This window comes from Oncorhynchus gorbuscha, linkage group LG14, assembly GCF_021184085.1.
Source record: "Oncorhynchus gorbuscha isolate QuinsamMale2020 ecotype Even-year linkage group LG14, OgorEven_v1.0, whole genome shotgun sequence".
Taxonomy (NCBI): domain Eukaryota; kingdom Metazoa; phylum Chordata; class Actinopteri; order Salmoniformes; family Salmonidae; genus Oncorhynchus; species Oncorhynchus gorbuscha.
In genome coordinates, this window is record NC_060186.1 from 28327238 (window position 1) to 28350357 (window position 23120).

The 23120-nt window shown below is 44.5% G+C and overlaps 1 protein-coding gene across 2 annotated transcripts; it reads left to right on the forward strand.

Annotated features, from left to right (window-relative positions):
• The first annotated feature begins 11106 nt into the window (after positions 1-11106).
• LOC123994746 (transcription intermediary factor 1-alpha-like) lies at positions 11107-22834 on the forward strand. 2 transcript variants are annotated; one of them, XM_046297698.1, is made up of 17 exons: positions 11107-11919; positions 12123-12241; positions 14315-14462; positions 14643-14775; positions 16305-16421; positions 16560-16674; positions 16819-16965; positions 17139-17253; positions 17376-17824; positions 18083-18211; positions 18351-18474; positions 18596-18653; positions 18726-18855; positions 18961-19550; positions 19755-19962; positions 20142-20297; positions 20707-22834. In XM_046297698.1, exons 1-17 carry the CDS (start codon positions 11622-11624, stop codon positions 21325-21327), a joined length of 3657 nt encoding a protein of 1218 aa, XP_046153654.1. In that variant the 5' UTR covers positions 11107-11621; the 3' UTR covers positions 21328-22834. The 2 variants fall into 2 exon arrangements, with proteins under 2 accessions (XP_046153654.1, XP_046153655.1); XM_046297699.1 differs by having other exon boundaries at positions 11107-11910.
• Positions 22835-23120: the final 286 nt, after the last annotated feature.

The window sequence follows — 23120 nt, forward strand, 5'->3', positions numbered from 1 at the left end:
TCAGTCCTTCCTCTATTTCTATTGTCCATCCAGTTTGATTTCCATTTGTAACTGCTATTTCACAACATTTCTGAACCTATATACATTTTACAGACCCTGTATGTTTTACATTGGTTATCTTATTATTAGTCCCACCCTTTAGCTCCATTCAACCCCTCCCATCTATCTCTCAACACCATCCATTTTGGATTTCTATTTGCCATATATTTTCAACTGCGCTGTGATGCCTCACAAAAGTACGGAACCTTTCTATTCTCATAGCTTCCACAGATTATAAATGAAAAATAAATATTTTTGCTAAAATAATTATAACATTATTGATTGATTGACTATTGCTTTTCAAATCACCCAGTATTGCTATCTGCAGCGTTAGTTCAAGGTAAATGTTACAATTCTTCAGCCATTCCTGGACCTGTGACCAAAAAAAGAGCTACACATGGACAATAGCAAAATAAACGATCTAATGAATCTGTCTCCTCACAGCAAAATCTGCAGAGCTGGGAAGATTGTATCCCCCATATATATATTCTATTGGTTGCAAAATTTTTGTATAGTAATTTAAATTGAAACATTTGAAGTTTTGAATCTGGCGTTGTTTTGCGTATCAATTCATAAATCATGTGCCATGGAATGGGTAAATCGAAAATCTCTTCCCAACTATTTTCATTATATGGCACAGCTGTCAGTTTTTTGGTCCTTAAATTAAAATGGTACATGTTTTTATTTATCACACTATTCTTTAACCATTTACAGTGGCTTGCGAAAGTATTCGGCCCCCTTGAACTTTGCGACCTTTTGCCACATTTCAGGCTTCAAACATAAAGATATAAAACTGTATTTTTTTGTGAAGAATCAACTGTCATGTTTTGTCTTATATTGTCTTGTCATTTTGCTTTTCCCTCTGTTCGTTTTCCCCCTGCTGGTCTTTTTAGGTTCGTTCCCCTTTTTCTCTCTCCCTTCCTCTCTCTCTTCTCTCTATCGTTCCGTTCCTGCTCCCAGCTGTTCCTATTCCCCTAATCAATCATTTAGTCTTCCCACACCTGTTCCCTATCTTTTTCCCTGATTAGAGTCCCTATTTCTCCCCTTGTTTTCCGTTTCTGCCCTGTCGGATCCTTGTCTATTGTTCACCGTGCTGTGTCTGTGTATCGCCCTGTCGTGTCGTGTTTCCCTCAGATGCTGCGTGGTGAGCAGGTGTCTGAGTCTGCTACGTTCAAGTGCCTTCCCGAGGCAACCTGCAGTTCATGATCGAGTCTCCAGTCTGTTCTCGTCATTACGAGTGGAATTGTGCTTTATGATTGTATATTTACTTTACTGGATTAAAGACTCTGTTTTCGCCAAGTCGCTTTTGGGTCCTCATTCACCTGCATAACAGAAGGATCCGACCAAAGAATGGACCCAGCGACTACAGACGCTCGTAACACTGCCGTCGAGATCCAAGGAGCCATGCTCGGCAGACACGAGCAGGAATTGTCTGCTGCTCGCCATGCCGTGGAGAACCTGGCCGCTCAGGTTTCCGACCTCTCTGGACAGTTCCAGAGTCTTCGTCTCGTGCCACCTGTTACTTCCTGGCCTGCCGAGCCTCCGGAACCTAGGGTTAATAACCCACCTTGCTACTCCGGGCAGCCCACGGAGTGCCGCTCCTTTCTCACCCAGTGTGATATTGTGTTCTCTCTCCAACCCAACACATACTCTAGAGAGAGAGCTCGGGTTGCTTACGTCATTTCACTCCTTACTGGCCGGGCTCGAGAGTGGGGCACAGCTATCTGGGAGGCAAGGGCTGATTGCTCTAACAATTACCAGAACTTTAAAGAGGAGATGATTCGGGTTTTTGACCGTTCAGTTTTTGGTAGGGAGGCTTCTAGGGCCCTGGCTTCCCTATGCCAAGGTGATCGATCCATAACGGATTACTCTATTGAGTTTCGCACTCTTGCTGCCTCTAGTGAGTGGAACGAGCCGGCGCTGCTCGCTCGTTTTCTGGAGGGACTCCACGCAGTGGTTAAAGATGAGATTCTCTCCCGGGAGGTTCCTTCCAGTGTGGACTCTTTGATTGCTCTTGCCATCCGCATAGAACGACGGGTAGATCTTCGTCACCAGGCTCGTGGTAGAGAGCTCGCGTCAACGGTGTTTCCCTGCTCCGCATCGCAACCATCTCCCTCCTCTGGCTCAGAGACTGAGCCCATGCAGCTGGGAGGTATTCGCATCTCGACTAAGGAGAGGGAACGGAGGATCACCAACCGCCTGTGCCTCTATTGCGGACTTGCTGGACATTTTGTTAATTCATGTCCAGTAAAAGCCAGAGCTCATCAGTAAGCGGAGGGCTACTGGTGAGCGCTACTACTCAGGTCTCTCCATCTAGATCCTATACTACTTTGTCGGTCCATCTACGCTGGACCGGTTCGGGTGCTACATGCAGTGCCTTGATAGACTCTGGGGCTGAGGGTTGTTTCATGGACGAAGCATGGGCTCGGAAACATGACATTCCTTTCAGAGAGTTAGACAAGCCTACGCCCATGTTCGCCTTAGATGGTAGTCATCTTCCCAGTATCAGATTTGAGACACTACCTTTAACCCTCACAGTATCTGGTAACCACAGTGAGACTATTTCTTTTTTGATTTTTCGTTCACCTTTTACACCTGTTGTTTTGGGTCATCCCTGGCTAGTATGTCATAATCCTTCTATTAATTGGTCTAGTAATTCTATCCTATCCTGGAACGTTTCTTGTCATGTGAAGTGTTTAATGTCTGCCATCCCTCCCGTTTCTTCTGTCCCCACTTCTCAGGAGGAACCTGGCGATTTGACAGGAGTACCGGAGGAATATCATGATCTGCGCACGGTCTTCAGTCGGTCCCGAGCCAACTCCCTTCCTCCTCACCGGTCGTATGATTGTAGTATTGATCTCCTTCCGGGGACCACTCCTCCTCGGGGTAGACTATACTCTCTGTCGGCTCCCGAACGTAAGGCTCTCGAGGATTATTTGTCTGTGTCTCTTGACGCCGGTACCATAGTGCCTTCTTCCTCTCCGGCCGGGGCGGGGTTTTTTTTTGTTAAGAAGAAGGACGGTACTCTGCGCCCCTGCGTGGATTATCGAGGGCTGAATGACATAACGGTTAAGAATCGTTATCCGCTTCCCCTTATGTCATCAGCCTTCGAGATTCTGCAGGGAGCCAGGTGCTTTACTAAGTTGGACCTTCGTAACGCTTACCATCTCGTGCGCATCAGAGAGGGGGACGAGTGGAAAACGGCGTTTAACACTCCGTTAGGGCATTTTGAGTACCGGGTTCTGCCGTTTGGTCTCGCCAATGCGCCAGCTGTTTTTCAGGCATTAGTTAATGATGTTCTGAGAGACATGCTGAACATCTTTGTTTTTGTCTATCTTGACGATATCCTGATTTTTTCACCGTCACTCGAGATTCATGTTCAGCACGTTCGACGTGTTCTACAGCGCCTTTTAGAGAATTGTCTCTACGTAAAGGCTGAGAAGTGCTCTTTTCATGTCTCCTCCGTTACTTTTCTCGGTTCCGTTATTTCCGCTGAAGGCATTCAGATGGATTCCGCTAAGGTCCAAGCTGTCAGTGATTGGCCCGTTCCAAGGTCACGTGTCGAGTTGCAGCGCTTTCTAGGTTTCGCTAATTTCTATCGGCGTTTCATTCGTAATTTCGGTCAAGTTGCTGCCCCTCTCACAGCTCTTACTTCTGTCAAGACGTGTTTTAAGTGGTCGGTTCCGCCCAGGGAGCTTTTGATCTTCTAAAAGAACGTTTTACGTCCGCTCCTATCCTCGTTACTCCTGACGTCACTAGACAATTCATTGTCGAGGTTGACGCTTCAGAGGTAGGCGTGGGAGCCATTCTATCCCAGCGCTTCCAGTCTGACGATAAGGTTCATCCTTGCGCTTATTTTCTCATCGCCTGTCGCCATCTGAACGCAACTATGATGTGGGTAACCGCGAACTGCTCGCCATCCGCTTAGCCGTAGGCGAATGGCGACAGTGGTTGGAGGGGGCGACCGTTCCTTTTGTCGTTTGGACAGACCATATGAACCTTGAGTACATCCGTTCTGCCAAACGACTTAATGCTCGTCAAGCTCGTTGGGCGTTGTTTTTCGCTCGTTTCGAGTTTGTGATTTCTTACCGTCCGGGTAGCAAGAACACCAAGCCTGATGCCTTATCCCGTCTTTTTAGTTCTTCTGTGGCTTCTACTGATCCCGAGGGGATTCTTCCTTATGGGCGTGTTGTCGGGTTGACAGTCTGGGGAATTGAAAGACAGGTTAAGCAAGCACTCACGCACACTGCGTCGCCGCGCGCTTGTCCTAGTAACCTTCTTTTCGTTCCTGTTTCCACTCGTTTGGCTGTTCTTCAGGGGGCTCACTCTGCCAAGTTAGCTGGTCATCCCGGTGTTCGAGGCACTCTTGCGTCTATTCGCCAGCGCTTTTGGTGGCCGACTCAGGAGCGTGACACGCGCCGTTTCGTGGCTGCTTGTTCGGACTGCGCGCAGACTAAGTCAGGCAACTCTCCTCCTGCCGGTCGTCTCAGACCGCTCCCCATTCCTTCTCGACCATGGTCTCACATCGCCCTAGACTTCATTACCGGTCTGCCTTTGTCTGCGGGGAAGACTGTGATTCTTACGGTTGTCGATAGGTTCTCTAAGGCGGCACATTTCATTCCCCTCGCTAAACTTCCTTCCGCTAAGGAGACGGCACAAATCATCATCGAGAATGTGTTCAGAATTCATGGCCTCCCGTTAGACGCCGTTTCAGACAGAGGCCCGCAATTCACGTCACAGTTTTGGAGGGAGTTCTGTCGTTTGATTGGTGCGTCCGTCAGTCTCTCTTCCGGGTTTCATCCCCAGTCTAACGGTCAAGCAGAGAGGGCCAATCAGACGATTGGTCGCATACTACGCAGCCTTTCTTTCAGAAACCCTGCGTCTTGGGCAGAACAGCTCCCCTGGGCAGAATACGCTCACAACTCGCTTCCTTCGTCTGCTACCGGGTTATCTCCGTTTCAGAGTAGTCTGGGTTACCAGCCTCCTCTGTTCTCATCCCAGCTTGCCGAGTCCAGCGTTCCCTCCGCTCAAGCGTTTGTCCAACGTTGTGAGCGCACCTGGAGGAGGGTGAGGTCTGCACTTTGCCGTTACAGGGCACAGACTGTGAGAGCCGCCAATAAACGTAGGATTAAGAGTCCTAGGTATTGTTGCGGCCAGAGAGTGTGGCTTTCCACTCGCAACCTTCCCCTTACGACAGCTTCTCGTAAGTTGACTCCCGCGGTTCATTGGTCCGTTCCGTGTCTCCCAGGTCGTCAATCCTGTCGCTGTGCGACTGCTTCTTCCGCGACATCTTCGTCGCGTCCATCCTGTCTTCCATGTCTCCTGTGTCAAGCCCTTTCTTCGCACCCCGTTCGTCTTCCCTCCCCCTCCCGTCCTTGTCGAGAGCGCACCTATTTACAAGGTACGTAGGATCATGGACATGCGTTCTCGGGGACGGGGTCACCAATACTTAGTGGATTGGAAGGGTTACGGTCCTGAGGAGAGGAGTTGGGTTCCGTCTCGGGACGTGCTGGACCGTTCACTTATTGATGATTTCCTCCGTTGCCGCCAGGATTCCTCCTCGAGTGCGCCAGGAGGCGCTCGGTGAGTGGGGGGGTACTGTCATGTTTTGTCTTATATTGTCTTGTCATTTTGCTTTTCCCTCTGTTCATTTTCCCCCTGCTGGTCTTTTTAGGTTCGTTCCCCTTTTTCTCTCTCCCTTCCTCTCTCTCTTCTCTCTATCGTTCCGTTCCTGCTCCCAGCTGTTCCTATTCCCCTAATCAATCATTTAGTCTTCCCACACCTGTTCCCTATCTTTTTCCCTGATTAGAGTCCCTATTTCTCCCCTTGTTTTTCGTTTCTGCCCTGTCGGATCCTTGTCTATTGTTCACCGTGCTGTGTCTGTGTATCGCCCTGTCGTGTCGTGTTTCCCTCAGATGCTGCGTGGTGAGCAGGTGTCTGAGTCTGCTACATTCAAGTGCCTTCCCGAGGCAACCTGCAGTTCATGATCGAGTCTCCAGTCTGTTCTCGTCATTACGAGTGGAATTGTGCTTTATGATTGTATATTTACTTTACTGGATTAAAGACTCTGTTTTCGCCAAGTCGCTTTTGGGTCCTCATTCACCTGCATAACATCAACAACAAGTGGGACACAATCATGAAGTGGAACGACATTTATTGGATATTTCAAACTTTTTTAACAATTGAAAAACTGAAAAATTGGGCGTGCAAAATTATTCAGCCCCTTTACTTTCAGTGCAGCAAACTCTCTCCAGAAGTTCAGTGAGGATCTCTGAATGATCCAATGTTGACCTAAATGACTAATGATGATAAATACAATCCACCTGTGTGTAATCGAGTCTCCGTATAAATGCACCTGCACTGTGATAGTCTCAGAGGTCCTCTTAAGCCTAGGGCTGAATACTGCCCCGTTTGGAGGAAGTGCGTACCCATAATAAACATAATTTCATGATTGTGTCCCACTTGTTGTTGATTCTTCACAAACAATACAGTTTTATATCTTTATGTTTGAAGCCTGAAATGTGGCAAAAGGTCGCAAAGTTCAAGGGGGCCGAATACTTTCGCAAGGCACTGTATGTTCTTTATTACAGGGCCGACATGAAGGTTCCTTACTTTTTCCCCCTTCTACTTGTCCCTTCCATTTTTGGGGTAATGTTGCAATTAGTTGGTTGTAATTTTGGGTAGAGCGGACATTTACATACAGTATGTCTGTGTTAGCTGCATGTGTGACAACTTCACCAGTCCTATTTATGATATCATTCACTAATACCTTTTTTAAACATTTCTTCAAAAAATATGTTTTTGTTAATCAATTAGTATATTTGAGTTTAACCACAATATTTGTTGAATTCATATTCATTATAAAAATAAGCCCTTTTAATCTTGTCTGGCTTGCCATTCCAAATCAAATGGAATATATTTTGTTCATATAATGTAAAAAGCAGCTCACTAGGTCTAGGCAAAACCATAAGCAAATAGGTAAACTGTGATATGACTAAAGAGTTAATCAGGGTGATTTTTCCACAAATAGGTATTTTCCTTTCCATGGTAGCAAGATCGTATCTATTTTTGTTAACTTTCTATAAAAATGTATTGGAGTGAGATAATTTATTTCTTTTGGGATTTGTATACCAGTTATGTCCACATCTCCGTCAGACCATTTAATTGGCAAACTACATGATAATGTAAAATTTGCATTTTTTTTGTGATCCAATACAATTATCATAATTTGGTTTTAATCCAGAGGATAGCAAAATTATCTAGATACTCTATGAGGCTGTGAAAGAGATTCTAATTGTGGTTATAAAAGAGAACATGAATCATCAGTATACAATGACACCTTAGTTTTTAAACCACGGATTTCTAATCCCGTAATATTATTGTTTGATCTCATTTTACAGCTAACATTTCGATGGCAATAGTAAATAGATATGCCAATAGTGGACAACCTTGTTTTACTCCTCTAGAAAGGTTAAAGCTTTCTGAGATGTACTATTTTACACCTAGGGTTACGATGCATAACTTTAACCCTTTTTATAAGAGATTCCCCAAAATTGAAATATTCTAGGCATTTATATATAAACTCCAGTCGTACTTCATCAAAAGCCTTTTAAAAATCAGCTATGAAAACCAGGCCTGGTGTCCCCGATATTTCATAGTATTCTGTTGTTTCCAGTATTGGTCTTATATTATCTCCATTGTATTGTCCATGTAAAAACAAAACTGTCTGATTAGGATGAATAATATCTGTCAATACTTTTTAAAATTCTATGAGCCAAGCATAGTGCAAGGATTTTTGCATCATAACACTGAAGTTTAAGAGGTCTCCAATTTTTTAACGGACTGGATCTTACGTAGGCAGGGTAGCCTAGTGGTTAGAGTGTTGGACTAGTAACCGGAAGGTTGCAAGTTCAAACCCCTGAGCTGACAAGGTACAAATCTGTCGTTCTACCCCTGAACTGGCAGTTAACCATAACTGACTTGCCTGGTTAAATAAAAAATAAAAAAAATATACTGTACCTCTTGGTTCCTCTTTCAGTAATAATGATATTAGACTTTCTTGTTGCATGTCTGATAATCTACCATTTATATAGGAGTGGTTAAAAAAAGTTTTGTATACTTCCACTGGTATGCCATCCAGCCCTGGAGGTTTCCCAGCCTTAAAGGCTTTAATTGCATCAAGAAGTTCCTTCTCTGTAATTTGGATTTCACATGAGTCTTTCTGTACAGATGTTAATTTTACATTATTATTATGAAAAAGATCCATAAAATTAGTTTCAGTTAGTCAAGATGGAGGAGACTGAAACAAAGACATATTCTTAAAGTACTTGACTTCCTCTTTCAAAATATAATTTGGTGAATAATGCGTGACTCCATCATTTGTAACAGGTTTCAATTTTAAAAAATTGGTAGCATTTCTGTATTGAAGATTGAAAAAGAATTTAGTGCATTCTTCCCCATATTCCATCCAGTTCGCTTTATTTTTATAATATATTACACTGGATCTTTCACAGTTTTCTCCTCTAACTTATTATGTGCCTCTATGTTACAGTTTTTATTGCTATCTAACTGTACTGTTAGTCCTTCAATTTCCTTTGTTAATATGGACTCTTTTGATCTAAATTGCTTTTGTTTTATAGATGAGTACTGAATTGCATAGCCTCTAAAGACACATTTAAAAGTGTCCCATACAATAATGGGATCTGCTGTTCCTATGTTATGTCTGAAAAAGTCCGTTATAAATCCTGTCCTAATTCTAAACATTTTATCATCTAGTAGGCTTTGATTAAATTTCCAATATCCTCGCCCATGTGGAAATTCTGTAAGAGTAAATATGCCAATTATGTGATGATCCGACCGCATTCTGTCCCCTATCAACACTTTTGTAACTTTTGGTTCCAGAGAGAATGACATAAGAAAGTAGTCAAGATGACTAGCTTGACAAAGCCTCCGCCATGTATATCTCACGAGGTCAGGATATTTAAGTCTCCATAAATCCACACATTCCAATAAAGCCATGACATTCATGATTTCCTTAAGTGCCTGAGGGTGATAGTTTGTTGTGTGACTTCTACTTCTTGCTCCGGGAAGAGTGGGGGATGATACCCCATGGAGTACTCGAACGGGGAGAGTCCAATGGCCGAGCAGGGAAGAGTGTTCCTAGCATACTCCACCCACACCAGTTTCTGGCTCCAGTTGGTGGGGTTAGTAGAGATGAGACACTGAAGTGTCATTTCTATGTCTTGATTGGCTCGCTCCGACTGGCCGTTGGATTGGGGATGAAACCCGGAGGACAGGCTGGCCGACGACACGATAAGGGTGCAGAACGCCTTCCAGAATCTGGACGAGAACTGAGGACCCTGATCAGAGACAATGTTGACCGGGAGTCCATGGATTCAGAAGACGGCTCAGCTCATGGTGCAGCACGTCTCCATGGTGGACGTAACTTGGGGAGAGGGATGAAATGGGCAGCTTTGGAGAACCTGTCCAGCACTGTAAGGATGGTGGTGTTGCCATCTGACGGGGGGAGGCCAAGTGTCAAAATCCAGGGAAATATGGGACCAGGGGCGATGAGGGACAGGGAGTGGCTGAAGGAGGCCAGATGGAGCTTGCCATGGAGTCTTATTTTGACCACACACTGTGCATGCGGCAAGGAAGGCCGAGACATCAGGAGCCATGGTGGGCCACCAGAAGCATTGTAGGAGGAAAGCCAGAGTTTGACGGGCACCAGGGTGACCGGTAACCCTGGAGGAGTGAGCCCATTCCAGGACCTGAGACAGGCCGAATCAGGGACGAACATCCGGTTAGCTAGGCCCCCCCCCAGAGTTCTGGCGCTTGGCTGGGTGGAGGTATTATAAATTCTTATGATCAGTCCACACCAAAAATGGATGTTCCGCCGCTTCCAGCCAGTGCCTCCACTCTCCCAGCACCATCTTAACTGCCAGAAGTTCCTGGTTCCCAAAATCATAGTTCCTTTCGGAATTGAGACGATGGGACAAGAAGGCACAGGGATGAAGCTTTTGGTCCTGGACAGACCGTTGGGACAGGACGGCCCCCACTCCCACATCAGAAGCATTGACCTCAACCACAAACTGACAGGCCGGATGTGGATGGATGAGGATGGGGGCTGTGGTGAACCGCTGCTTAAAGTCCACAAATGCCTTGTCAACAGCTGGGGACCATGTGAACGGTACCTTGGGAAAGGTGAGTGCAGAGAGGGGAGCCGCCAGGGTGCTGTTGCCCCAAATGAAACAGCGTTATAAATTAGCACACCCCAGAAACCATTGTAGCTGCACCCTGGATGTGGGTTGGGGCCAATCCACCACCGCCCTCACCTTTTCAGGATTTATCTGGACATTCCCTTCAGCGATGACGTGTCCCAGGAAGAAGATTGTTGAGCGGTGAAAATCTCACTTCTCTGCCTTCACAACCAATTGAATCTGATCAGCCTGTCAGGAATGGAGATCACCCACCCTGTATATTTAAATATTATCCATAAAACAAGAAGTGTCCCTTAGAATTATATAAATATCAGTTATGCATCATATTAGCACAAAATCTACTAGCAATCAACAAAAATATATGTGCGGATCCACCGTGGGCTCTGCCACCTCAATCATACTGTCAATCTATCATCAATTCGTCCACTCCAATTTATAGAGTTTATTTCGTGACCTCGACAAAACAACGCTTGTTATGTTGTGACCATGAGAAAAATAAGTTGTGATCTCGACATAACGAGGGAATTGATTTTGTATTCATATGTCCTCTCTGGACTTCCGAAGATAATGGATAGGCTATCCTCGTGTTACCCTTTGGTCCCTGCCCATCAACTCCTCTCCAGGCTACTGGGCTTTTGCTGGCAGGGACTCAGGGAGGGATTAATAAATTGACAATGAATGAGGAATCATCTAAGTAAATATGACTGTGAGAAAATCAAAGAAATGCATAATGGTTTTTTTTAAACTTGGTATATTGTTATTTGCTTATGTTGATTTCCTTGAACAATTAAAAAACGCCTTTCTAATTTAACAAGATATTTTGTCCTGCACTTGTCGCTGTACCATAGAAAGTCGAAGTGCATGCTGGGGCCTGCGTGAGTTTTTTTTTTTCGGGCGGAGATAATGTTGTTTGTACAAATGGTAGCAAGCCATTTCCATTGATATAAGTTTGTATTGCACGTTTATTGTACAAAATTACTATTATGTGTCCTCTATCATTGTTCAGTTTCATTGACACTAGGCAGCTATTTAATAATTAAGTTGCGTCATCCTTCGTAGTAGCAAATGTGTCATCTAGCTAACGTTAGCCAGCTAGCTTCCCAACCGCAGAGTTAAACCTTTGAAATTAATGTTTTTATACTAACGTTGGCTAAACCTGCCATTACTGGGGGTCATTTCGGAAGGTAGTATTATGTATGAACCATGAACTTTGCTCGTACAAGATATATGCCCAACAGATTTCGACGTTAACAGACTAGAGAGACTAGCTAACATTAGCTAGTATCCGCTAGCTAGCTAACAGTGATTGGTTTCCAAGCACCCAAGTCCATCTTGAATAGGCACACAGCTATAACAGAGACAATGGATGAGAGCCCGGAAGCTGCTGTGGACAACGATGACCTTGTTATTATTGTGGAAAACGAGGCAGAGAGCTTGCCAGCTGAAGAGGAGAGGGCGAAACAGCTAGGAGGCAGCCTCGGTCTCATGGACACTTGCCCTGTCTGCAAGTTGAATTTCCATAACAGAGAGCCGAAACTTCTGCCATGCCTCCACTCTTTCTGCAATAAGTGTCTTCCACCTCCTTCAAGGAACTTAGTCAACACTGAACAACGGCGCGACCCGCAACTTCAAGTGGACAGCTCGAAACCACGTGAGATCCGTCAGTTTGTTTATCGGAAAGTTGATTACTGTAGTCCGACTACTAGTCACTGAAGTGCAGGATAATCATTGCAACTTTTCATTAAAACGCAGAATTCTTTTGTAACTTGGCCTTACTTGATTTTCAAAATCGTCTGTCAGATTGGTTGTAAATATTAATAGATGCCTTACTAATTTCTGTGTATGTTATTCCACTGGTTCCAGTCAATGTGATCCGCTGCCCAGTGTGTCGACAAGAGTGCTGGGAGGTGGAGGTGCTCGATAACTTCTTTGTGAAGGACTCTGTGGAGGTTCCCAGCAGCACAGTGGAGAAGACCAGTCAGGTGCGTTAATATTGGTTACCAGGAAGGGTCACAAATGGTACGCTCAAATGGGGAGAAAAAAAATTCAGTTGGTGAGTCCTTGTCTGGTAAGGTCAGGTAATAAGTGCTTACTGACCGAGACCCAGTGCCTGTAGAAAGTATTGATACCCCTTGACTTATTCCACATTTTGTCGTGTTAAAGCTTTAATTCAAAATCGATTTAATATATTTTTTTCTCACCCATCTTCCCACATTACCCCATAATGACAAAGTAAAAACATTCAAATTAAATACAGAACTATCTCATTTACATAAGTATTCACACCCTTGAGTCAATACTTTGTAGAAACAGCAATTACAGTTGGGAGTCTTTCTGAGTATGACTTGAAGAGCTTTCCACACCTGGATTGTGCAACATTCGCCCATTATCCCTTTCAAAATTATTCAAGCTCTGTCAAATTGGTTGTTGATCATTGCAAGACAACCATTTTCAGGTCTTGCCATAGATTTTCAAGCGGATTTAAGTCAAAACTTGAACTCGCACTCAAGAACATTCACTGTCTTATTGGTATGAACCTCCTGTGTAGATTTGGCCTTGTGTTTGAGGTTGTCCTGCTGAAATGTGAATTCATCTCCCAGTGTCTGTTGGAAAGCAGACGAAAGCAGGTTTTCCCTTAAGATTTTGCCTGTACTTAGCTCAGTTAATTTTTTTGTCCTGGAAAAACTTCCTAGTCCTTAACAATAACAATCATACCCATATCATGGTGAAGCCACCACTATGCTTGAAAATATGGAGAATGGTACTCGTAATGTGTTGTTTTGAATTTGCCTCAAATATAACACTTTGAATGCAGGGCAAAATGTTAATTGCTTTGCCACATTTTATGCAGTATTACTTTAGTGCCTTCTTGCAAACAGGATGCATATTTTGGAATATTTTTGTTCTCTACAGGTTTTCTTTCCACTCTGTCAATTAGGTTTATTTTGTGGAGTAACTACGATGTTGTTGTTCCATCCTCAGTTTACCCCTTTCACAGCCATTAAACTCTAACTGTTAGTCACTTTCGGCCTCATGGTGAAATCCCTGAGAGGTTTCTTTCCTCTCCGGCAACTGAGTTAGGAAAGATCCCTGTATTTTTGTAGTGACAGTGTGTATTGATAGACGATCAAAAGTGTAAATATTAATTTCACCGTGATCAAAGGGATATTCAATGTCTGCTTTTTTATTTTGACCCATCTACTAATAGAGGTGCCCTACTCTGCGAGGCATTGGAAAACCTCCCTGGTCTTTTGTGATTTTTTTATGTGTTTGAAATTCACTTCCCAACTGCTAGCAGCATACCACCCTGCATACCACTGCTGGCTTGCTTCTGAAGCTAAGCAGGGTTGATCCTGGTCAGTCCCTGGATAGGAGACCAGATGCTGCTGGAAATGGTGTTGCAGGGCAGTGATTGGGGACACTGCCCTGTGTAGGGTGCTGTCTTTCGGATGGGACGTTAAACGGGTGTCCTGACTCTCTGAGGTCATTAAAGATCCCATGGCACTTATCGTAATAGTAGGGGTGTTAACCCCGGTGTCCTGGCTAAATTCCCAATCTGGCCCTCAAACCATCACGGTCACCTAATAATCCCCAGTTTACGATTGGCTCATTCACCCCCCTCCTCTCCCCTGTAACTAGTCCCCAGGTCATTGCTGTAAATGAGAACGTGTTCTAAGTCAACTTACCTGGTAAAATAACGGATAAATAAAAAATACAATAAAAAAAACGTGACGGATCTTACAGATAATTGTGGGGTACAGAGATGAGGAATTCATTCAAAAATAATGTTAAACGGTGAGTCCATACAACTTATGTTACTTGTTAATCAAATTTTTACTCCTGAACTTATTTAGGAGAGTGACAACAAATCTCTATTTAATTAAATTCAGGCTGTAACACAACAAAATGTGGAATAAGTCAAGGAGTGTGAATACTTTCTGAGGGCACTGTATACCATGTGTCACCACTGAAGCATTGCCTTTGCATAGGACTAAAATCATGGATTCACGTAAAGGCAAGTTCTTTCTCATATGTTCTACCTTCCCTATTTCCAGGTGTGTATGAGTTGTGATGACAACACAGAGGCCACGGGGTTCTGTGTGGAGTGTGTGGAGTTCCTGTGTGTGACATGTATTGAGGCCCACCAGCGAGTCAAGTTCACCAGGGATCATACCATACGGCAGAAGGAAGAGATGTCCCCAGGTAGCCTACTCTATGAAAATCTGGCTTTCTGAATTGTATACTGTAAGAAAATAGAATGCCAAGGAAGGTGGTAGGTAGGAGCTGCACAACTAAATCCTATGAAACCGAATCACAAATATGTAGATGGGTAAATGCGTAGTGATTTATTTTCTTCTAGGCTAAATTCTTGTCTTATTCCAGAGGCTGTTGGTGCATCCACACAGAAGCCAGTGTTTTGTGACATCCACAAGCAGGAGCCCCTCAAGCTGTTCTGTGAGACCTGCGACCGTCTCACATGCAGAGACTGTCAGCTGCTCAAGCACAAAGACCACAAGTATGTCCACCTTTTACTCACCTTTTATTTGTTTTGGAGTGGCGCAGCGGTCTAAGACACTGCATCATAGTGCTAGCGGCGACTTTTGGCGTGCTTAGCTACCATAAAGGGATACTTTGGTATTTTGACAGTGAGGCTTCCCCAGAGTCAGATGAATTAGTGGATACCATTCTTATGTCTCTGTGTCCAGTATGAAGGAAGTTTGTTTCGCAAGCCAATGCTAACTAGTGTTAGCTCAATGACGAAGTCTATGGGCATAAGTATTTTTGTACCTGTGCTTCATGTGTTGGTATTAATCCTCTGTGTAAAGGCGATTTTCAGGTGAACAAAAAGGAGAGCAGTCGTTGATAATATCAATAAAAAAAAATATCTGGTTCATTACAGGAATTCAGAGAGATCACCTTCAGGGAGGACCTCTAATTATATATTAATCACACAGCACCAAAGGTTCTGTAAGCACAGCCCAAGAGGCTTGTAGGAAGTCACATCAGCTGCTATAGAATCTGTGTCACAGAAAAATTACATTACCAGTGTGCCCTAGACTCAGTCAAACTTGAACCATAACATTCAGCACTGGCAGACATTTGATACTGACAGATAAACAGGTCATAGGTCGGAACATAAACTTATACTCATCAAAAATATAAGTGCAACATGTAAAGTGTTGGGTGTTGGTTTCATGAGCTGAAATAAAAGATACCATGAATTTTCCATATGCACAAAAAGCTTATTTCTCTCAAATTTTGTGCACATTTGTTTACATCCCTGTTAGTGAGCATTTCTTCTTTGCGGAAGATAATCCATCCACCTGACAAGTGTGGTGTATCAAGAAGTTGATTTAACAGCATGATCATTACACAGGTGCACCTTGTGCAGGAGACAATAAAAGGCCACTCTAAAATGTGCAGTTTTATCTCACAACACAATGTTACAGATGTCTCAAGTTTTGAGGGAGCATGCAATTTGCATGCTGACTGCAGGAATGTCTACCAGAGTTGTTGCCAGAGTTTGAATGTTAATTTCTCTACCATAAGCCGCATAACGTTGAGAATTTGGAATTATGACAAACCTGCCTCACAATTGCAGACCATGTGTAACCACCAGGACCTCCATATTCGGCTTCCTGAAACGGAGTAGTATTTCTGTCTGTAATAAATCTCTTGTGGGTGGTTGTGCCTGGTTCCCCAGTGGGTGGGCCTGGCTCCCAAGTGCCCACCCATGGCTGAACCCCCTGCTCAGTCATGTGAAATCCATAGATTAGGGCCTAATCATTTATTTTAATTGACTGATTTCCTTATGAGCTGTAATGCAGTAAAATTGTTATAGCAGATAGTCTATAATTAACAGGCGCAAAATGACTTAAATATGGTACTTAAACATACGTGATTACCTCCTGTTTCCCTTCCCCAGGGGAACACATCTCCCTGCACATAGTCATGTTTTTACATATCAATCCATATCACCAGTAAACCAAATACAGGAAAATAATTGCTCAATTTCCCATTACTCTGCATACCTTGTCTCTCCAGTTACCAGTTCCTTGAGGATGCCTACAGAAACCACAGGCAACACCTGGAAAACATGACACATCAGCTACAGGAGAAGAGGAAAGCCATTGAAGAAGTGTCCAATTGCATCAACAATGGGTAACTTACTTATTACATACACTAAATGTGCAAACATCTACATACCATTTTATGTTATGTACATAGACAAGTTCAATAGCATGATTGACTACAGGCAAACTCATAATTTCCTTTTTACTTCTATCTTTATTCTTTCAGACTCCAGCAAGTCGATGAAAACCGCAAATCTGTCACCAATGAAATAAAGAAATCAATTTGCAACTTGATCATGGAGATCAACAGAAAGGGAAAAATCTTGGTCAATCAACTTGAGGTATGCTTGTTCAATAGGACATGAGCAATCATGTTGTCATTTCACCACCACATTAAATAATGTACACTTCTGCTAACGTGGCTCTAATTACCTATGTGAGCATATTTGTAAGTAGCTTTGTGCTAATCATGGTGGTTGTTTCAGACACTGACTAAGGACCATGAGGTCGGACTGAAGAAACAACAAGAAGATGTCAGCCACCTGACCAGACATCTAGATCACGTCATCAACTTCACCAAGTGGGCCACAGCCAGTCACAGTGGCACAGCTCTGCTGTACTGCAAGAGACTGGTAGGAACCATAACTTTAACTGGGGAGTTGGATTTATTTTGGCCTACCTTTTAAACCCATGAGGGAAAATGTTGACCTAAATTGTTCAGACGGCTCTGTGTGGAAATACTCATTTTAAACTGAATTTGTGATGTTCAAAAGCATTTGAGTGATTCAGAAACCTTTTCTTTCAGATTCTTTGCCAAATCCATTACCTAATGAGGGCCAACTGTAACGCATCCATCGTCCCTCAGAGCTCAGTCCGCTTCCAGTGTCGCTCCGGTTTCTGGGCCTCAAATGTCGACCTTGGTAAGAACGCTAAAACTTCAGTTCTGACCGATACTGTAGGCCGAATCCAAAATAATCCCCATGATTTTAAATGCAGACCTTGTTGAACTAATGTTTGTTCATGTTTCTGTGCATTTCCTAAGGGTCTTTGGCAGTAGAGAGAATCCCTGGTCGTCAGCCCAGTTCCATGCAGCAGGGCTTCCCTCCTGGCCACCCCAGCCAGCCTGGCCCCGGCCCTAGAGGAGAGGGCCCTCCCGGGGCCTTCCCTCCAGGCTCCACCGCCCACCAGCGTGGGAGCACCCTGGCCCAGCTCCAGCTGCAGGTAGAGAAGCTTGCTCAGCACCCCAACAGGGCTGGACAGCCCCCTCCCAATCATTGGTCCTGGTACCAGCAGGGTCTGAAACTCCCGGGGCCAGGTCCAGGGGGCCCACCTCCACAGAGGCCCCACCAGGGGGGTTCTCCATCACAGGGTCCCCCCAACATGGTCCAGATCCAGCAGCCAGGCCGGAGTTACGGACCCCCCGGCCCCCAAACCCATCCCAACCCCAGGAGCCCCACCTCTATGCTGCAAAACGCAGGCTTCCCTCCTCAGGTATGTGTGTGATTCTTTTTTGTTTTTTTTCTAATCCCTTTTTGAAGTTGTAGATTTGCTCTTTGCTGTTAACCGACACGGAGTCACTGAGAACATGCTATTTCAGTTATGATAAAATGGAGACAAGCTGATGCAAAGGAACCGATTATGATTTCTGTTTACTGAGTTGTGTTATTGTCTTTAAAAAAGAAAATTGTAGTAATTGCAAAACTTGTGAAAAATGCTTGCCTCTGTTGTTTGTGCCATATCTCATTCTAGTCTCTAAGGGATCTCATCCACAACTCCAGCTTCCCTCCCAAACCAATGGATGTGCTACAGGGTACCTCCCGCTACTCTCATGCACCTCCTAACACAGGACCCATCAGCACTCAAGCCTCTATACACCAGGTATATGCGGTTTCCTATAAACTGAACCTAAACCTCATTATTTAATGTATTTACATGTATTTTATGTCTCCGGTTGTGTATTTACCACACACAAACAAACACATGAGAAATAGTGTAACTCTTTGGTTGTTGTTCTCAGCGTAACATGATGGAAGCCGCACAACTGAGGAGGAGTGACCCCAGTGGATCTTCATCATTATCCATGCCCAACCCCAGAGCTAGTTATGCTCCGAGCCTAGCCACTGCCTTCCCAGACAGACATGGTAGGCATCTCACCCTCACACTTCCCTCATTTGTTAAAACAAACTTTAAATATAATTAAATCAGCTATTCATGCCCAATCATACATTTCTCAATTTAACCCATTTCTCTTTCTCCCCTCAGCACAAGGAAGACAGAATTCCCCCATGTCCAAATCTTCCTCCTCTGAAGCCAACATAGGGTAGGTGAACCCCTGTATGTACCGTGTGGTTGATGTGTTCCTGGTTGTAATATCTGTGGTTCTGTGTTGAAGGTCTGCTTCCTGGAAGCGTACAGAGCCTCATGCTGCGGCTCCCCCCTCAGCTAAGCGGAGGCGAAGGTCGTCCCCCGGACCAATCATCGTCATCAAGGACGAACCAGAGGACGATGACGAAGTCAGCTTTGTAAGTATGACTGCATGTGTGCTTTTGAAATATGTATATTCTATTCTATTCTATACAATAATATATGAACGATAGAATCTCCCTAATGTCTCTTCTATCTTCCAGGTGCAGTCTAGTGTTGGAGCCTCAGCCAGCCTGCCAGACAGCAGTACAGGCATCCAGCCCAAGCCCCAGCAGCAGTCTATCCCAGCACCCATGTTGGAGCCCCAGCTAGAGCCAGAGCCCCAGCCAGAGCCCCAGCTAGAGCCAGAGGCCTGGCCAGGGCCCCAGCTAGAGCCAGAGGTCTGGCCAGGGCCCCAGCTAGAGCCAGAGCCCCAGCTAGAGCCAGAGCCCCAGCTAGAGCCAGAGCCCCAGCCAGAGTCCCTGCTAGAGGCAGAGGCCCGGCCAGAGTCCCTGCTAGAGGCAGAGGCCCGGCCAGAGTCCCTGCTAGAGGCAGAGGCCCGGCCAGAGTCCCTGCTAGAGGCAGAGGCCCGGCCAGAGTCCCAGCTAGAGGCAGAGGCCCAGCCAGAGACCCAGGTAGAGCTAGAGGCTGACCCCCAACCAGACCGAGAAAAGGCCCCAGGTGTCTCTGAAGACGACCCGAATGAAGACTGGTGTGCCGTGTGTCAGAATGGGGGAGAACTGCTCTGCTGTGACAGATGTCCCAAAGTCTTCCATCTGAACTGTCATATACCTTCACTTAAAGAGTCTCCAAGGTAATTAACAACTACATTTCTATGCACCACTCACAGCTGCACAGTCCTGCCTGCTCTGCCTGTTAAATGTAATGCAGCTGTCTCTGAAGGGTGATAAGTGTGCAGTACCTTGTAATATAAACTGGGAATTGTTTACCCCCAAAGAGAGACAAGAGGCTGCAATATTGTGAATTCACTAACCCCCCTGTGTGTGTCTGTTTCCAGTGGTGAGTGGTTCTGTTCGTTCTGTCGTGACCTGGCCAGTCCTGAGATGGAGTATAACCCAGATAGCCAGGGAGAATCACCAGCCATGAAGGAAGAGCCAGGATCAGAGAGATTCCCTCCAGTTGATAAGAGGAAATGTGAGAGACTGTTGCTCTGCATCTACTGCAACGAGTTCAGTACAGATTTCCAGGAGCCTGCCTCACCGTTGGTAAGACTGCAACTACCCTATAGAACATTTTTGCTCTATGATTTTAATTCAATCAATACGATACGACTTTGTCTATCGAGTCAGAAAATTGTCTTAACTCCCAATCCCCAGACACCACACCATTCATTTTGGATAATTTATAACAGTTAAGTAATGATGCTTCCCCCATCTATGTCCAGTCAATCCCAGAGTATAAGGAGCTGATTGAGACTCCAATGGACCTGTCTATAGTGAAGAGCAGGCTGGAGTCTAAGGAGAGCCCACGTTACTGCAGTGCTGAGGAGTTTGTCAAGGATGTCAGGCTCATATTCAGGAACTGTGCAAAGTATTACCAGGTACGGCAAGACTACACAACACACAATATGATGCACTTGGGTTTGATTATGGTGCTTGCTTACAACGCTAGGATTCACATTTTGTTTTTGTATTGGACCACAAAACTGAAAATGCCCTGGTTTCCCAGACACAGGTTAAGCCTATTTAGAATGGACTAAAAGTATGCTCAAAGTCCAGTAGAAGGCTTATTTCAGAAACCAGCCCTAAAATGTGTTAACAAAATTGAGAGACACACCACTTGTTTAATTAGAGATATAAGTAGCATACAATGATGTGCTTGTTTTCCTGTTTTATTCTGTGCTTTCGCTTCTGCTTTGCTTGCTCTTTGAGCTCGGGTAGTCGTAAAGTACTTTGTGACAACAACTGATGTAAAAGGGGCTTTATAAAATACTTTTGTTTGATTGACAGGCAGACACTGAGGTGGGAGGTGCAGGACTGAGCCTGGAGGAGTACTTTGAAGAGCAGCTCAAGCTCCTCTACCAAGACAGGAGCTTCTCTGGGGGCAGAGAGGAGGGAATGATACCCCCTGTGGAGGATGAGATGGAAGAAGGGATGGAAGATGACGGGATGGCTCCTAACGAAGGGGATATGCCCCCGGTCGAGGACGATCTAACACCTGTTGAAGAAGGGATGCCTTCTATGGAGAAAGAAGGAACGGAAGAGGCTCCTGTAGAAGGAGGGATGGCGGAAGAAGGGATACCTCCTATAGAAGAGAGCATGGAAGAGGAAGGGGAAGAGACTTCTCCAGTGAAAGGAGACTCACCACCTTCTGATGCTACAGAACCAGTAGATCCATCAACAATGGGTGCATCATCACCCAACCTTCCCAGCAAGGATGCTCCTCAACCCCTCTCCTCAACCCCAGACAACCCTCCCTGCGAGGAGGCCCCCCAACCCCTCTCAGATACCCCAGACAACCCTCCTGACACCAGCCCTGCTGACTCCCAGGACACCAGCCCTGCTGCAGGCTTAGCCATAGAAAATGAGGGGACGACTGAAGAAGTGCGAGACGAAGCAGAAGAGGAATGATTCTTGTTCTTCCACTGTAAATTGGCCGGACAATAAAGCTTTTAGAACTATCTATTGGTTCTGTTGTCTGAAAATACAGGGTGACCTCTTTGCTGCGTCATACAATTTTTGATATGATTTTCAATAATAAATAAAGAAACCGAGAAACCTGGGACGTTTAACAGGGTACAGAGATGGGCAATGAATGAACAAATGTTTGTCTTGTTACAAAGCAATGTAGCTACATGTATGAACTGATAATGCACAGACTGTTCTGTCTGCTGGGATTGAGAAGTTACAATCATGCTATAACTGATGAACTTTCTACAATAACAATCATAACACACAAATAATGTCCATTATTATTGATAAGTTGTCTGCCATTTTCCATGTTGGCTTTTGTAAAGATAAATGCCATATAATACTGTATATTTAAAATAATGTACGTGATATTATTTCTCCAACTCTAAAGAAAAATAACTGCAAAGACAGAACTCCATGAAAACCATAGCCCTACATCACGTCTTAACTCAAAGTTTTTGATAAAGGTCAATCATTTAAACTTCTATGTATAGTTGTGTTATAATTTAGTTCGATTCCAGGCTACTCTTGTACAGAACATTGTTAAGGAGGTATTCTGAAAGGTGGACTCAGCGATATAACAGATGCAAAAGGCAAACAGCATAGTGGGTCAATTTCAGCGACAACTAAGAGCGTGCGGCTCAACTTCTCCGCTGTTTTGATGCCCTGGCTACGGTGAAGTGAACTGTGTATATGAGCAGATACTGTGTGAGAGCGAAGTCTTGCATCCGCTCATTTCAGTATCTGCTGTGCTGCTGGTGGCAATGTCATTTTTCTGAGTCTACTTTTAAGACTGTTCACTAGATTACAGGGATGTAAAATGAAAGTGCAGTGTTCTCGAATGGTGCTGCTTGATATTTGGCATGTAAAGAGAACCAAACTAGCGCTCACTTTTTCTTTTTGCATGTTTTCTTGTTGCCTGGCTACCCAGACTTGGTCTGGCCAAACGCTAAGGCCACGGACGTTATTTCTTCTCCACTATCAGTCTGGATCTGAGTAACCCCCCAAAACCCTTCACCGAATGGGCCAGAGTCAGAACACACGTGGATAAAGCATCCAGTTAGAAAATGTGTAATTGACATTGATACTCTTGATTGGTTAGAGATGATCCAATCGATGAAGACTTTGTTTTGTACAACGCCCCTCATGCCACCACAAGACTTCAATAGATGCCGTAAAGAGGTCACTGGAAAGCAGACTTTGGGGGATTGCAGAAGGTTGCCAGATTGGTGCACAGTCAACAAATCTGATCTAACAAAGTGCATATTCGTCAAATCCGTCATGATTGATGTATTGTAACAGGCCCACTGGTTACTAAAGTCTGATTTGGATTTATTTGGCTGCATAACATTTAGAAGTAGTCCCTTTTCGGTTTAGAAGTGACTGCTAAATGCTAACTCCTGTTGGTATAGCTGGTAGCATACAATAAAACTTGAATTAAACGCTGTCTCAAATATCCACCTGTCCCTTTTAATAGCCAGGCAATGGCACACATTTCAGCAAATAAACGCCCCTAACAAAGAAACGTAGGGTCTAAAGGAATTGTTTACAGAGGTTCCATCAATTACATTTACCAAAAACAGCCAACAACTTCCGGAGTACAGACCCCCAAAAATCGCCCGATCGCCTTCTATTGGCGAAATTAAGGACTGACGAAAATGCACAGTCAAGGAGAATAATGATTCTGTCAAAAAGTTTTTTTAATTATTTTTTTTAACAGAGGCATACTCAGA